General features: G+C 41.9%; 2 protein-coding genes across 2 annotated transcripts; one reads left to right on the top strand and one right to left on the bottom strand.

Annotated features, from left to right (window-relative positions):
- The first annotated feature begins 3,845 nt into the window (after window positions 1-3,845).
- On the top strand, window positions 3,846-7,373 carry LOC140238207 (monocarboxylate transporter 13-like). Its single transcript, XM_072318146.1, has 4 exons — window positions 3,846-4,035; window positions 4,828-4,968; window positions 5,788-6,651; window positions 7,120-7,373. Exons 1-4 carry the CDS (start codon window positions 3,846-3,848, stop codon window positions 7,371-7,373), a joined length of 1,449 nt encoding a protein of 482 aa, XP_072174247.1.
- A 3,801-nt stretch (window positions 7,374-11,174) lies between these two features.
- Window positions 11,175-15,536, bottom strand: LOC140238197 (uncharacterized). Its single transcript, XM_072318136.1, has one exon. It carries the CDS (start codon window positions 15,534-15,536, stop codon window positions 11,175-11,177), a length of 4,362 nt encoding a protein of 1,453 aa, XP_072174237.1.
- Window positions 15,537-16,837: the final 1,301 nt, after the last annotated feature.

The raw sequence follows: 16,837 nt of genomic DNA, 5'->3' as shown, positions 1-16,837 counted from the left end.
GACGGGACCGCAGAACCATAGGATCTGACCCCCCCCCCCCCCCCCCACACACACACACACACACACGTTCTTGGTGTCTATAAAAAATCTGGAGGAAAAATGGACAAAAAAAACCCCAAAAACTTAATACCATGGACCCTGTTGAACTCTAATCCCCCCCCCCCCCGAAAATTGTTCCGCGGCCCCTGCTTACTATATACTCGGGCCTTTATACATTAGGGTTTATATTGGCTAGATACAGTACTACCATTACAAATTATTGCCTGAATTGCACCGATTATTATAGTAAACAAGGCATATCCATAATGATTTGTCTAGGCCATACATGTAGATACGCTTCTCCCCATAGATGTACACGTTGTATTTAGATGTACAGCTGGGACCCATTTCATAAAAAGCTGATATGATAAGAACTCTTGCTTGAATGTCAATTGTCATGGTAACAACAAGAATCCTGCTTCCTGATTGGCTGTTGCTATTGGAAGTTGTCATTCCAGCAAGAGTTGCTATCCTAAGATCTGAAATGGGGCCCACGCAGTACTTCAAAGCCACTTTGGGGATATGAATTAACTTAGCCGATAGTGCAATGCCTGTTTTCATTATCATGCTTATGAAATGCAATAGATGAGGCCTAAACCACGTTAACTCCTGTCCATTAATCAGTGGATAAATCTATCGCTCGGAAAGAAGAATGTCGATTACAAGATGATAACAGACACAACTAAACATGATGACTTTGTCCTTCTATTTTTGCACGGGATTCCTCGTCCAAGAATTAAAAAAAAAAAAAAAAAAAAAAAAAAAATATATATATATATCCACCGGGCCACATGAGCACAGAAACACACCACTTTGTCAGTCTGCCTGAGGATCGCGACAGCGTGAAACCGCCGGTAGCAGACAAGGCACCAAAACACAGGTACGCCTAATATGCTTTGCTTTACAGCATTGAGCACTTTTCAATCCTCAACAAACTACATATTCCCGGCGGATATATACCAAACAGATATATATATATATATATATATATATATATATATATATATATATATATATATATATATATATATATATATATATATGTATGTATATATATATATATATATATATATATATATATATATATGTATATATATATATATATATATATATATATACATATATGTGTGTGTGTGTGTGTGTGTGTTTGTGTGTGTGTGTGTAGTTCATGATCTTGAACTATATATATATATATATATATATATATATATATATATATATATAGTTCAAGATCATGATCATCGACACTACAACTACTCAGTCAGTCTTCCGATTTTAAGGGACTGTACAGTATTGGTTGAGGTGAGGATTCAGCTTGTAACGTTTTGCGAGATATTTAGAAATCACTCTATGAAACGTTAAAGAGCATATGACAATTCTAAGGGGAATCAAAAGTTTATTTAATGAAAATCACTTTTGAAATAAGATATCTAAAAACAAGGAAAAACAAAGAAATCCTAGTAAAAGTCATGACCTGTCAATTTTATTAGGATAGTTTTTTTTTTTTAAAGATAGATCAGCCATTTCAAGACCAATTTTCATCAAATGGATGTTGAATCCTTGAAATTACATGCTCTTTCATATACCTCAGAGGTTTCTCATTTTCTCACAAAAAAAAAAAAATTATAAACCTGAATCATCATCTCAACCAGTACTGTACAGTCCCTTTAAGTTAAACCTTCGTTTGTAGAGACGTTACCGAACTAAGATACACTGGTGTAATTATGTCGTACCTCCCGTTGTTTATTGAGGATGTTTGACGAAATGCTAATTGTTACCATTCTACCAACCGTCATTCACAATTATGGCCAATAATGATATTATATGAATGACAATTAACTATAGCCAACGTATTTTTAGATACAAGGAATGCCGATGTTAGATACAAGGTATGTTATGTAAGATGTTAGATACACGGTATGTTATGTATCCTTAAGGAAGTTTTATGAAGCTCGGTACCATCGTTGCAATTAGAATTGAGTGTTTTTGTACAATATCTTTCCATTTTTGAGCGCATTGGGACATATGCACTATGCGTTATGCGCTATATAAGCACTGTTGATTATCACTATTATCAATATTTTGGAGCGTGATTTTATACGTACATAAAAGTAATTCCGTCAAAGATAGGCCTACTACGACATAGTAGTAAAGTTTATTGTCAATTGTGAATCATTTGCAATGCATGGTACACACGTGTATATACCTTTGCAGTATATCCTTCTGATCTGCGTAAACTTGCTTCTGCTCAAGCGCTACTTATCACATTGTATAGACCGAGCCTGCAGTATTATGAACAACCGCGCTGAAGAATCTATGATTTGTGAACGTACAGGGTCAACGCGCTGGGTCAAAGTCATGAATTATAGCCTCACTTCAAAGGAAACAAACAATTTTCTTTATGCGTTATAGTTTGGTTATTTGCGCTTTCCACTGGACTTTTTTTTTTTTTTAACCAGCATTGCTTGTAAATCTTCCAAAATATGCGCAAACACTGTAGAAAATAGATGCTATTATCGTCGCCATATTGATATTCTATTGTAGTAAAGAGTAAAAGAAAAGTAACTCTATGTTACTAATTTAAGGTTACAGGTTCTACACATTATTGTACAGCCGTCGGGATGCCCTACTTCGCATACGAGGCCACCCGGGGACATAAAACCAATTACGGTACACGTGTGGCGCCTTCCTAACTATTTTCAATGATATTGTTTGGTGACTGAAGTAGTGGTGTTGACAGTGGAGGTACAGACTGCATATGAATACCCGTTACATCAAACCATAGTGGGATCGACCGTATAATCGTCATTGCAGTGCATTGCGCATACCTCGCACAGATAATAAAATATTCAAGGTGAGTGGCGATCGCTTCTTTATCAGGTACTTTGGTCATATGATACCATTACAAGCACATTGTCTTTGACAGGTCGTATAAGGTTTACTACGTAGGAGCCCGTGTGCGTGCAGACATTCTTACTATTAAACATATATGAAGATAATGGTTTGGTGTTTACTTTTAAATACATACCATGGCATATGGAATGTGACACATTTTCTTCCCATCTTTACATGTTGTACATGCAATCGATTCTCAGAATACATAATGACTGCAAGCTCTTCTTTGGTGATTAACTCTATCTCTGCCAGGGAATTTGGACAGTGTGTACAATGCTATGGGGTTTCCTGTATTAATTAGCACTCAAAACATACAAAGGGTTAACTGAAGCGTGTAGACGACCAGGAAAGTAAAATATCTGAGGGACGATATTGGTGATTATAGACATCAATTACATCTGTTTCATGTCATTACTGCAAGTTGCTATGTAGCAAGTCGATTTAAGAGATTGCAGCGTTCGAGTAATATATTGTAATCTGAAATTCACCAGTTCGGAACGGACAATCTCTTGCAGTTAGGCCCTATGTGGTTGTAGACACTTTCAAGTCATTAGGAGTAACTTGATAGGAACTTTTCTTTTCAATTCCTGCATGTGTAGGTTCACTTGTCCAGTTTGACGATTATCGTTTCAATAATTTGAAGTACAGGCGTTTTACCATTCCTATTACCCCACAGTCATCTCTCTACCTTTCCTGTCAATATCTCCCCTCTCTCTATCTCTTACTTTATCTATCCATCTAAAATAACTATTCATGAATGCTCTGATATATATAGATATATTAGATACACATACACACACACACACACACACACACACACACACACACACACACACATATATATATATATATATGTATATATATTCATGATTTGTATTTTGCCTATGTGAATTAAGTGACCTTAGCCCACCATGACGTCCGTGCCTGACGGAGGGTGGGGCTGGATGGTGGTGTTGGCGGGCTTTTTCTGCAACTTCCTCAACGCGGGCTTTGTGCAGACGCTCGGCGTCTACCTGGTCGAGTGGCAGGACCACTTTGGCGTAGGGGCGGGGGCGTTGGCTGCCATCTCCAGCGAGTTCAGCTGTATCAGTCATCTAGTCGGTATATGCTGAAGTCTCACACATTCGCCCAATCTAAATAAATTCGCCAGATACATGTAATAAAACAAACAAAATACAGGACATAATTGATTTAATTATGTACCGTGAGGATTTGGCAGTTTGTTTTTCAAGGGATCTACGTTTTACAAGTTCCGCTGTTTTGTAGATTGTTCTTTTCCATTTTCTATAATTCCGTTTTGTCACCATTGCAACGTGTATGCATTGTTACTAGTCATTCGTTCATACTTTGTATTAATCTTTGTCATCTGTATTGTTTACAATGATTATGATTTATCGTAAACAATGATTATGTTATGAAACGTATTCTTGTATTTTCATTACCTTTCTGTTAGATGAAAGCACAATTGAATTGAATTGAATTCAACTGAATTGAATGAATAAATATTATCAAATCACTATTGATTCAGTGTTCGGGATCCAGGTATCCCAACTTGTTTGATTATAGGCCCACTGCATGTAGGCGGCCCTACAGTGTGAAAATCTACTCAATATGGATAGAGTAAAATCCATAATATAGAATAGTAGAAATTCCATTTACATAATTATAGGACATGAAATCAGCAAATTCTGGGATCACGTCCATGTCAAAAGGGGTTGCATGAAATATTATATTAAAGTAATTGCAGAGCACTGAAGAGAATGAAAATACAAATCATAGCATTCCAAACAAGGCATACTCGATAATAATGATGTTCGTTGTCTCCGTCTTTGGATCACGTTGAGTTCGTTATTGGGTGTTTTTGTTTTTGTTTTCTCTGGCTTCCATTGACAGGCATCCCAGCAGGAGCCCTGTGCAGCCGTTATGGTTGCCGGCGAGTCGAATTATTGTCCGGTTTCATCGCCACATTGGCAACATTTCTTGGAGCATTCGCAACAAAGCTCTGGCATCTGCACCTTTTCGCCATAATTACCGGTATAAGAACAGCCACATGTCATGTTTGGGAATATTCGTGTATAGGGAAATACATTGATGACAGAGAGGGATTTTTTAGTACAGTTTGGTCAATACAACTCTTAACCCCATTTCACAGAGATTTGTTCTCATCGACCTTTCGTTGGAAGCAAAGTTTGTTGCTTCCGGCCACCTACCGAAGTATATCGGATACCAGTCTGATGAATCTGACTTGTGTTGGTCGACTAACAGGTCAGTGTCAGACATGCCGGGCGCGATCCGATGAGGCAAGATCGTCCAGATGAGGATCACGCCCGACATGGCAGACACTGAACTGATAGTCGACCATCACAAGTCGGATTCATCTGACTGCGATCCGATACACTACGGTGGGTGACCGGAAGCAACAAGCCTAGCTCCGACTGGGAGTCAGGAGTCTTATCAACTATGCCACAGCGTCCCCTATTTGCCGAGTGTCGACTTTGGAAAAAGGTCCATGAGTCATACAGTCCTTGAGTCATTCAGCCCATGAGTTCGACACTAGGCAAATAAGGCCCATGAATCCGACATTAAATCACGAGGCTTGTCGATCTTGTGGGCTTTTTGTTTGCTTGTTTGTTTGTTTATTTTGTGTGTGTTTGTTTTTGTTTTGTTTTGTTTTGTTTTGCGTTTTGCTTAGTGTCGAACTCGGAGGCCTTGTTTGCCTAGTTTCGAAGGCATGGGCCTTTTTTTTCATGTCTATTATCATGTCTTTGTGTTTCTAAGGTTGCATGTTGAAAAGATGATTAAGAGCTGAATCAAAGTGAAATGATGACTAATCGTGGTTATCCTTATTTCCAGGCATTGGCTACGGAATGGCGTTCCCACCTCCAATTGCTATCATCAGTCTCTACTTCAAGAAGCGGCTCGGTCTAGCGAACGGCCTCCTCTACACGGGCATAGGCGTAGGAATATTGGCCATGGGGCCCCTCCTCGCAGTGCTGTGCAAGACTTACGGCTGGAAGGGTGCGCTTCTAGTACATTCCGCACTCACAGCAAATACTCTCGTTTGCGGAGCTCTGTTCAGACCGTCGAAGTTGGAAAAGCAGTTATTGCTTAGGACATTGCGATCAGAAAGGAGGAGGAAGGAACTCAAAAAGCATGTCACAAACGATTCCAAAGTGGGCAACGATCGACCCCGTTCGCAACAACGTTGCCCGTGCCTGTCATCTTTTGTAAATGTTAGTCGTGCCTTCGGGCTGAAGGAGTTATTACGTAACATTCACTTCGACATTTATCTCCTCAGCACCTTTCTCGTGTTTACCGGTCAAGCGGCATGTGTAATGTTTATCCCCTCAAAGTTTGTATACGATTTAAATGTATCCAACATCCGAGCCAGCTTTGGACTAACTGTCATGGGTCTGTGCATCACAGCATCTAGCCTGCTTCACGGGCCGCTCCTGGACTGCGGATCCATTTCTTCCATAACGCTTTTCATCTTCTCCGTGGGCGCCATGGGAACTAGCGCCCTCATAAGTCCCCTTGCGAAGAGCTACGCCGGGCAGCTCGTCTTGGTGGCGCTTTTCGGGACTGGACAGGGAATCGTTTTCCCCATGTTCAATCTGGTCTGTCTCGAATTTGTCCATATATCCCAGTTACCGCTCGCCATTGGGATGGTGGTCGGTCTAGGAGGAGTCGGCGCGCTAATTGGAATTCAACTGATGGGTAACAATGAAATTCAGTTTTCGATGATTGCTAATATTAGAAAGATATTTCTGAATATATTCAGTCTTGGAAACCAATTTCCTGCTGTCATGTCAGTTTATCCGAATAGGCACTACTCAGCAAAAACTTTTACAAATGGTTTATAAAATGGTTTATGAAATCATCATGATACGATTTTTAGGCCTAACAAAAGTTCATATCAAATTATATATTATTGAAATGAAGCTACAACAGAGTAGTTACAAATAACAGAGAGTAAAGTCAATTAAACACATTCAGGCTCATACACATTACATCTTTTCGGCTGATGTTCATACCGAAAATAATAAAACAAAGAAAGAAATGGTTGATGAATGTTCAAAGATTTTGATGGCTTAATCTCAACACTTCAGTTATGAATTCTTCATCAAATTGATCCGGATCTTCTCCCTGTGTGTTTTTTTAAACCTTCTTATCATGTACGCCCAGGGTTACTGTATGACAAGACGGGCTCTTACGACCTACCGTTTATCCTCGCTGGTTGTGTCCAGTGGTTGGGGGTCCTGATTTTGTTCTTGCTGACGAGATGCTTCAGATGGAAAAGACCAAACGAGAAGACGCCAAATCAAAATGGCGAAACGAGCGAACGCGCAAACACCTCGCGGCCAGGCGATTACACCGAAGAGTTATACGATCACGTTCCGTCTGTAGAACTCATTCCCACTCAAAGTCAAATCCAGTAGAAAATAGACCTATAAATGATGTGCAATTATAATTATGTTGATATCTGATTAAGATGACAAACATACGCATATGACGTGTGTGTTGTTTGTGTGGGAAATGGTTTCGATTTTGTGATTTGGAAACATTGTTGGATTTTGAAAGAACATTGCAAAGGATTATAGAAATAAACATAATTATTGATAATGACATAGCATGTGATTTCGACGTTAGCAGCAGAAATATAAACGCTTTGTTTCACGGGTTTTACCATGTAACTCCCGTAAGCCTGCGTTCATAGTATAGGAATCTACACTGTGTAGCGCATACGGGTAATTAGATTCGTCCACACGCCCAATAGCAAGATTCCGTATACAAATATGCGGCGAAGGCTGATTCAATAATGACAAGCCAAGTAAAAGATATATCATGTTACTTTGTTTGTCGAGATTGCTACCTAGAAGGTGCAGGTCATGCGTGCACACAGTGGAAGGAAATAAAAACATAAACACATTATCAGTAATAGTTGAACGTTGCGCAACCTTCACGAAAAACAAAAATATTACAGTAATGATGTAACATCAAATTACTACCAGTACCCAATCACCTTTAGATTGTTGATCGAAATGTTTATCATAGGTACCCCACACAACGTGCAAAACGCGTAAACATTGAGTGTATTTGTGTACAGTGGACTCCCGTTATAACGAAGTCGTCGGGACCGGCAGTTTTCTTTCGTTATATTGAAATTTCGTTATAACCGAACAAATAAACAATGAAAATACATAAAATGGTTCACGTTATGGCCCAAATTTTTACTTCGTTATAACCGGAATTTCCTTATAACTGTGTTCGTTATAACGGGAGTGCACTGTATACTAGTATACTTATACAAGATAGTGTTTGAACAATATGAATCCTAGGGTCCTCTAAAAGCAAATTGTCAATATTATTACCTCTTATCTTTTATGTTTTCCATATTATCAGAAGTACATCTTGTCATCATCATCGACAAACAGTTTCTGTCGAAAATATTTTGAGTTAGTTGTCCTTCGAGGCTTACAAATTTGAGGAGCTGACGGACAGGGTTTGGATAATCTCAAAATTTAATCTGTTACCTCAAATAGTTTCATCAATTATTGTAACATTTTAGTGTCTGAATCCGTACATAATTATGTGAGGTTAAATACATATTCCTTAGATTAATACACTTCCTGAAAACATCGATGCCGTTAGGAAAAGACCTAAATTCCTCATTTTACTCGATACTATTTTCTGACGTATTTTTTTTTTCTTTTTTTGGTCACATATATGATTGACGAAATGTTTGGAAGTTGTGAGTATTTTATTAACAGTGTAATTATTCACATAATATTAGATAACAATAAAACGTCATGATGACTGACTTAGGTTTACTTCCTTTTCTATTCATACTGCATGAAAGAATATCACAGGAATAGAAAAAAAAAACATATACAGTATCTCAGAAAATGGGTAGGAACTACTATAGGAATCTTTGCTGCAGGATTAAATTATTTTTCAGACAAAATGGTGACTTTATTTTACTGAGACTCATATCCTTCAAAAGAAAAACCATAACAATTTGAATTACATTAGCCTTCAACTATAGGACTATTTTTTACACAATCTATACTTACATTTGCTGGACCTTAATACTGGAATAACCTCTGTGATAGTTTAAAAGCGGCCCTAAGTTTAAGTTCTTTTAGAAATAATTTGTATAAAAACTTTTTGATTATTTACCAGAATCTCTCTGAGTCATGTCACTATAATGTCTTTTTAAGATCATGAAATCAATCCTTCAGTGGTGGCAGAGAACTGTAAAATCAGGAAACGACTGCTGAGCGGCTCCAACCATCCATTAAACTCTCGTCTTGTTGTAGTCTTCTACCTTCATCTTTTATCTTCACACCGCGTAATCGGTTTCTCCCCCCCCCCCCCCCCTCTCTCTCTCTCTCTCTCTCTCTCTTCCTTCTCTCTTCCAGCATGTAGGGATTTGTTCAGAGCGTTTGTTTCGGGTTAATTAGGTTTCCATATCTTAGTTGTTGTCACAGGGGACTTTCCTCTGAATGTGGGGAATGAAAGTCCTCCCTGCGACTGGGATCTTTTCTATAGTCAAAGGTTGACTTTCTCTAACTGCAGCAGATTGTTAGCAGACCATTCACTCATTCAGCTCTTTCGACTTGTGCAACTACAGTGCCTCGAAAGAAGTAGCCAATCACACAGTGTTCTTACAATATAACAAGCAATAAGATTTATTATACTCGTCTCAAATTGTGGTCGTTTACAATAATAACATATTACAAACTTGAATACAGATATCCAATTCCACTTGATCTTGAGCTTGGTTGCTCTGCTCGTTGGTTTATTCTAGAAGCTCCCGTGCTTGGTTGCTCTAGGTTGTCGACGATGCCCTGCCTGAAGTAGCGGGTCGTCTCCCCTTACTTCTGGTCCTCTCTGGAACCCTAAACGTGGTCCTCGCTGGAACCCTAAACGGTGGCTCTCTCCCTGGAACCCTAAACGGTGGCTCTCTCCCTGGAACCCTAAACACCCTGTTAATTTAATAACATGATACCTCCCTTGTAATTTGTGGTCTTTGGTTATTCCTGATTCTATTCATATAACTTCAACAAAACATATGATTGTATATTCCATCATATTAACATTGATTAGCCACATATAATTTCCATAATAATGTTTCACCATGGATCATTATCTTTCAATGTTGAATAGGGGTGATTAATCAGCCCATTAAAATCCAAGCGTTGCTCTAATTCTCTATTCCTTTCATAATGCAATTAAAATTCGGTTTGACATACAAACATCACACATACAATGCAATATCGGGAATTACATAGGAACTTACAAGGCATAAACAACTTCAATTAAATGATCGTGTACTTACAACAGTTGTTGGTGTTTACACTCGAATCCTCCTAGATTCTCTGCTGGACGGTCAGGCTGTCCAAGCCGAAATGCAACAATCCCTGAATCACACTGATTCCAAATAACACTCTGCTACTCTCTAACTTCGCAATCTCGAAGTAACGTAGCCTGGTCCTGAGTGTTCCGCAAATAATGTGGCATCTGAATTTTATGCCCAAACACTGCATATTCATACATTTGTTGGACCACAGGTCTCCATGTAAAATTAATTAAATGAAGTCAAGTGACTTCCTAGAAAGTTTTCATAGAAGTCCTGCCCCCTTTTCTTATTGGTTGGCGTTTTCTGTCTGTCAAAACTTTCTTGAGTATCTCATTTTGCATTGGTCAAGCCTCTGCTGACGTCATCATTTCCTGTCTACAGAAACCAAAATTCTTTGAAGTGGTCCTGTTTTGACCTAGCCAGAAACTTGTGTTTGACGTCGTGAATGACGTCCACATACCAGTTAGTATGAGGCATACTACCAGGGATACCCTTTCCTCGTATTTTGACGTCATGTAGGGTTTACTCATCCCCAAAACATTTAATTCCAAATCACTCTCTTTTACTTTGATTGTGCATCGCAACATCTCCTTATATGGTTATTTTGATGCAAGCTTTTGTCTTTAAAGCTGCACTTCTTTTGTAACCATTGCGATAACATCAATTTCTTACATGAGCTACCTAATAAACAGTAGTACAATGAGACAAATTATTACGTGACAAATACAAAATATGTCATATCATGACACGACCCCCCATTTCAAGATAGTACTGCTATCTACAATAGTATTTTCACGTATGAAACTAATTTGTCCGTACATACACATGACAATATCAACATTCGATAATCCCCTCGCTATGGGTAAACATGCCCCTCTTACTCTGGACATCGGCTAAGGAAGTCTGCCCCAACGTTATCTGTTCCCTTGACAGCGGTCACGTGGTAGCGGTAGGATTGGAGGGCAAGTGCCCAGCGCAAGACTCGGTTGTTTTGCAACTTAGCCTTGGCAATGTACATGAGGGGACGATGATCCACCTCAAGTTCAAACTCTCTCCCATATAGGTAAACATCGAACTTTTTTACTGCCCATGCAATTGCGAGGCACTCTCGCTCTATGACGGCATACCGTCGCTCTGTGTCTGACAACTTCCGGCTGATGTATGCGATAGGGAACTTCTCTCCCTCTACGCGCTGCATCAGTACTGCGCCGATGCCTACGTCAGACGCGTCGGTCGCCAGTATGAACGGGGATTCATGGTCTGGAAGATGGAGTATGGGGGATGAAGTCAGTCGGGACTTCAGCGTGTTGAACGCCTGCTCTTCCAGGGGTCCCCAGTCTACGCGGTTGGCTCTGTCTTTCTTTGTTAAGTCCGACAGCGGTGCGGCGATAGCTGCGAAGTTGGGTATGAACTTGCGGTAATACCCAGCTAGCCCTAGAAACGCGCGTACCTCCCGCTTTGTTTGCGGCACTTCCGCCTGTAAGATCTGCTCTACTTTCTCAGGGTGAGGCTTCAGCGTGCCGCCACCTACGACATGCCCTAGAAAGTCGAGAGTCTTGAAGCCCACATGACATTTACTTGGCTTCGCGGTCAACCCAGCATCTGCAAGCCTCGAGAGTACAGCTTGCAAGGAATCCAAGTGTTCTTCCCAAGTCTCGGAGAACACAAGGATATCGTCGATGTAGTTCACTACATTGTGGAGTCCAAACAGCACTTCTCGCATCAGCCGTGAGAAGGTAGCTGGTGCATTCACCATACCAAACGGCAGCACGGTGAAGTGAAACAGGCCTTCAGCGGTGACGAATGCTGTTTTCTCCTTATCAGACTCGGCCATGGGTATCTGCCAATACCCCTTGCTGAGGTCGAACTTCGAAAAGTACTTACCTCTTGACAGCTTCGCCAGGAGAGTGTCAGCAATCGGAATAGGTTCTGGATCGAACACAGTTATAGCATTCAATTTGCGGTAGTCGACGCAAAACCTGTTACTTCCGTCCTTCTTTTTCACTAGTACGATCGGTGACGCGTACTTGGATCGTGATTTCTCTATCACGCCCATCTTTAGCATTTCGCTCAATTCTGCTTTTACCGCAGCTTGCATAGATTGTGGTAGGGGATACGGCTTGCTTACCACGGGGTCAGCGGTAGTGAGTGTCACTGAGCATTCCATCGCGTTTGTTCGCCCTGGTACATCGGTTAATTGTGCATCGAACTGATTTAGCAGATCGGCTACCTGCGCTGCTTGTGACTCAGTAAGTTCCGCATCTATCACCACGTCGGCCACGCTCTCATTCTGCGCTAAGGCGGGCAGTCCTATGCACGGTCGATCGAGATCGGATTCGACCTCTTCTTCGACTACGGAGATGGCATTCGCTTGGACTTCATTGTCCCTACTTCGCGCACGGTCAACATACTTCTTCAAGAGGTTAACATGGTAGGTCTTGACCTTGCCATTGACCTCCACTCTCACATCACATCGCCCTAGTGTGCCTGTGACCGTATACGGTCCCTGCCATTGCATCAGGAGTTTGCTTGCGCTCGTTGGCCTCATAATGAGCACTTTATCGCCAACCTCAAACTTCCTGTCACGCGCCTTTGCGTCATAGTACTTGGCATATCTTTTCGATGCGCGCTTGAGCTCCTCATGCGCCACTTTGCAAGTCTCCTCGAGTCTCGCTCGCAGGTCCACAACATACTCGTATGTTGTTTTGACCTCTTCGTCGACTGTTTCCGCTTCCCAGATTGTCTTAATCAAGGAGAGAGGTCCACGTACAGTCCTACCATACAGCAGCTCAAACGGACTAAAGCTAAGGCTAGCTTGTGGTACCTCCCGATACGCGAACAACAATGCCGGTAAATAACGGTCCCAATCTTTGGGTCGCTCTGCACTCATTCGTCGCAGCATGGCTTTGAGAGTTCCGTTGAATCTCTCAACCAACCCATTGCACATGGGATGGTACGGAGTTGTGTTACGCTGCTTTACGGACAACAAACGCCCTAACTCCCTCATTAGCTCAGAAGTGAACTGCGCCCCTCTATCAGAGAGAATCTCATCTGGCAAACCTAGGCGGCTAAACATCTCGACAAGCGCCTCAGCCACTCGCTCGGTTTCAATGCTCGGTAATGCAATTGCTTCTGGGTAGCGAGTTGCATAATCGACCAGCGTCAAAACATACCGATTCCCACGATCGGTCTTGGGGTCAAAAGGTCCTACGAGGTCAATCGCCACGCGCTTGAACGGAGTATCAATGAGCGGCATGCTCGCGAGCGGCACGCGACCCACGCTCCCCTTATTCACGGTGCGCTGACAGATATCACATGATATGCAATATCGCCGGACGTCATCTCCCATGCCTGGCCAATAGAAGCTTTGCTGTAATCGGTCGAGTGTTTTCTGTGTTTTTAGGTGTCCAGACATTATGCCATCATGGGCAAGCGCCATTAATCCATCACGGTATGCGCTCGGCACGGCCAATTGTCGAACTGGCTTGCCATATTCCAATTTTGTAGATTGGAATTCGCGATAGAGCAGGCCTCGATGCACGAGAAACTTGCTCTCATTTCCTTTGCTTGTGGTCGTTTTCTGACCACTCTCTGCTGCTCGCCAAGCCTTCGCAAGCGTCGGGTCAGCCTTTTGCGCTGCTTCATACTCACCTTTACTCGTCGCGAGTGAGAGTGCACTTGCTGTCGGCAGTGGTTTGAGGGGTTTCGCACTTTGCGCTTTCTGGCCACGTGTCTCTACCGCCCCTCCCTCGGATGATTCAACCATCTCTTCCTCCTTTACCACTACCTCGTCACTATCAAGTGACCACTGTGGATCGGGATTATTTTGGTCCCTGACCCCGGGAATATTCCCCAAAATAAGCTCATACATTGGGTCTTCCATAACCAGAGCTTCCACTTCCCCAGTGTAGAAAGGCGTGTCTACCCATACCCTAGCAATGGGGAATTCTCTGACAGTCCCGTCTATCAAAACCACCCTCTTCTTCTGCCCTGCAACAATCTGAGGGGTTCTAACAAACACTGACTTTACCACGGCTGTACTACAGCCACTGTCCCTTAGAACGGACACTACATGCCCTCCTACTTTTCCCTGAAGAACAGGCATGTTCACACCTGATGGTCTGACTCCCGAAGAGCATCCTGCCTCGAGAAGGGGTATTTCATCCCCCGAAGCTAGCTTCACATACGAGCCCGGCTGTCTTGCCGTTTCATATCTAACGGTGTTAGCCTCAATACAGGCAGCCCCCTTTCGGTCCTGACTAGTCTTCTCCTCAGACCCCTTCATTTCATCCAAAGCAGTAGCCCGGTTTGGTCTCGGACTATTCGTTTTGGCCTGGCAGTTTCGAGCCAAATGACCTGCCTTCCCACAAACATAACAACCACTTGACCCCTTATTTCCTTGTGGGCCACTGAATTTGGAAGCCAAATGACCCTGACTTTGGCCCTTGTCAGGTCGTTTTTGGTCTTTGTAGGAGTGGTTCTTTTGTTCCTTATGGGGGTGGGCCTGACTGTATTGATCCGCTAGCTTCGTCATTTCATCTAAGTTTGCCGGATGTCTCTCGCGGACAAACTGCTTCAGCTCTTTCGAGCTCCTGGCATAAATTTGATCCATTATCATCAATTGAATTAGGTCATCAAACTCAGCCCTAAAACCAGCTAACTCTAACCAACGCAAGAGATAGCGCTTCAGCCTCTCGGCTAACTGACTGTGAGTCTCGCCAGGCTCTACCTGCGAGCTCCGGAATTTAGCTCTAAATCCCTCTTCGTTCAACTCATACCTTTGGAGTAAGGCGGCCTTTAATTCATCGTAATCATTTGCAAGTTCCGACGGCATTCGGGAATACACTTCCAGGCCTTTGCCCGTCAACAGTGTACTGAGGGGTAGGGCCCACTGAGTTCTGGCCCATCCCATACTCTCAGCGTATCTCTCAAATCTGCATAGATAGGAATCTAAGTCATCTGTTTTCTCATTGAAGAGAGGTAATTTCACCTTTTTCATGCCATTACTAGGAGACTCATTCCTAGGTCTGGCTGCTGCAATTTGCAGCTCCAGCTCTTTCATTTCTTTCAAATGTTCCCTTTCCTTTTGTCGTTCCTCTCTTTCCTTTTGTCGTTCCTCTCTGAGCTTTTCTTCCTTCAAGTCTAGTTTCTCCTTTTCATCCTTAGCAAAATCGACCAATTCCTTGCCTGTCAGCCCTGCCTCCTTCCCCACTTTTATGAGTTCAGAATACACATCCATTGCAATGTACAGTCATGTTACTATAGCAACAATCACTCCAATGTAATCTGACCTTAAGACACTGGACCTTGAGCCTAACTCTCACTGGTCAGACAAGTGGCCACTGGCGGTCTAACCTTTGGCTTCTTGTTTCGAGTCGTCAGTTGCACATAAGTTGACTGGTCTAGTTTATAACTTTTAACAATTGCTGCCCGGGTTCTCCACCAATTCTTGTCACAGGGGACTTTCCTCTGAATGTGGGGAATGAAAGTCCTCCCTGCGACTGGGATCTTTTCTATAGTCAAAGGTTGACTTTCTCTAACTGCAGCAGATTGTTAGCAGACCATTCACTCATTCAGCTCTTTCGACTTGTGCAACTACAGTGCCTCGAAAGAAGTAGCCAATCACACAGTGTTCTTACAATATAACAAGCAATAAGATTTATTATACTCGTCTCAAATTGTGGTCGTTTACAATAATAACATATTACAAACTTGAATACAGATATCCAATTCCACTTGATCTTGAGCTTGGTTGCTCTGCTCGTTGGTTTATTCTAGAAGCTCCCGTGCTTGGTTGCTCTAGGTTGTCGACGATGCCCTGCCTGAAGTAGCGGGTCGTCTCCCCTTACTTCTGGTCCTCTCTGGAACCCTAAACGTGGTCCTCGCTGGAACCCTAAACGGTGGCTCTCTCCCTGGAACCCTAAACGGTGGCTCTCTCCCTGGAACCCTAAACACCCTGTTAATTTAATAACATGATACCTCCCTTGTAATTTGTGGTCTTTGGTTATTCCTGATTCTATTCATATAACTTCAACAAAACATATGATTGTATATTCCATCATATTAACATTGATTAGCCACATATAATTTCCATAATAATGTTTCACCATGGATCATTATCTTTCAATGTTGAATAGGGGTGATTAATCAGCCCATTAAAATCCAAGCGTTGCTCTAATTCTCTATTCCTTTCATAATGCAATTAAAATTCGGTTTGACATACAAACATCACACATACAATGCAATATCGGGAATTACATAGGAACTTACAAGGCATAAACAACTTCAATTAAATGATCGTGTACTTACAACAGTTGTTGGTGTTTACACTCGAATCCTCCTAGATTCTCTGCTGGACGGTCAGGCTGTCCAAGCCGAAATGCAACAATCCCTGAATCACACTGATTCCAAATAACACTCTGCTACTCTCTAACTTCGCAATCTCGAAGTAACGTAGCCTGGTCCTGAGTGTTCCGCAAATAATGTGGCATCTGAATTTTATGCCCAAACACTGCATATTCATACATTTGTTGGACCACA

The sequence above is a fragment of the Diadema setosum genome, chromosome 2 (genome assembly GCF_964275005.1).
Source record: "Diadema setosum chromosome 2, eeDiaSeto1, whole genome shotgun sequence".
NCBI classification, from domain to species: Eukaryota; Metazoa; Echinodermata; class Echinoidea; order Diadematoida; family Diadematidae; genus Diadema; species Diadema setosum.
The sequence above is the reverse complement of the archived record's forward strand: the minus strand, read 5'-3'. Positions and strand labels throughout refer to the sequence as shown.

What these genes read in the sequence shown, in the direction of transcription:
- LOC140238207 (XM_072318146.1), top strand. Translation starts at nt 3,846, where the DNA reads ATGACGTCCGTGCCTGACGGAGGGTGGGGCTGGATGGTGGTGTTGGCG. An exon ending in CTGTATCAGTCATCTAGTCG is followed by an intron (nt 4,036 to 4,827) that starts GTATATGCTGAA and finishes TTCCATTGACAG; the next exon opens with GCATCCCAGCAGGAGCCCTG. An exon ending in AATTGGAATTCAACTGATGG is followed by an intron (nt 6,652 to 7,119) that starts GTAACAATGAAA and finishes ATGTACGCCCAG; the next exon opens with GGTTACTGTATGACAAGACG.
- LOC140238197 (XM_072318136.1), bottom strand. Translation starts at nt 15,536, where the DNA reads ATGGATGTGTATTCTGAACTCATAAAAGTGGGGAAGGAGGCAGGGCTG.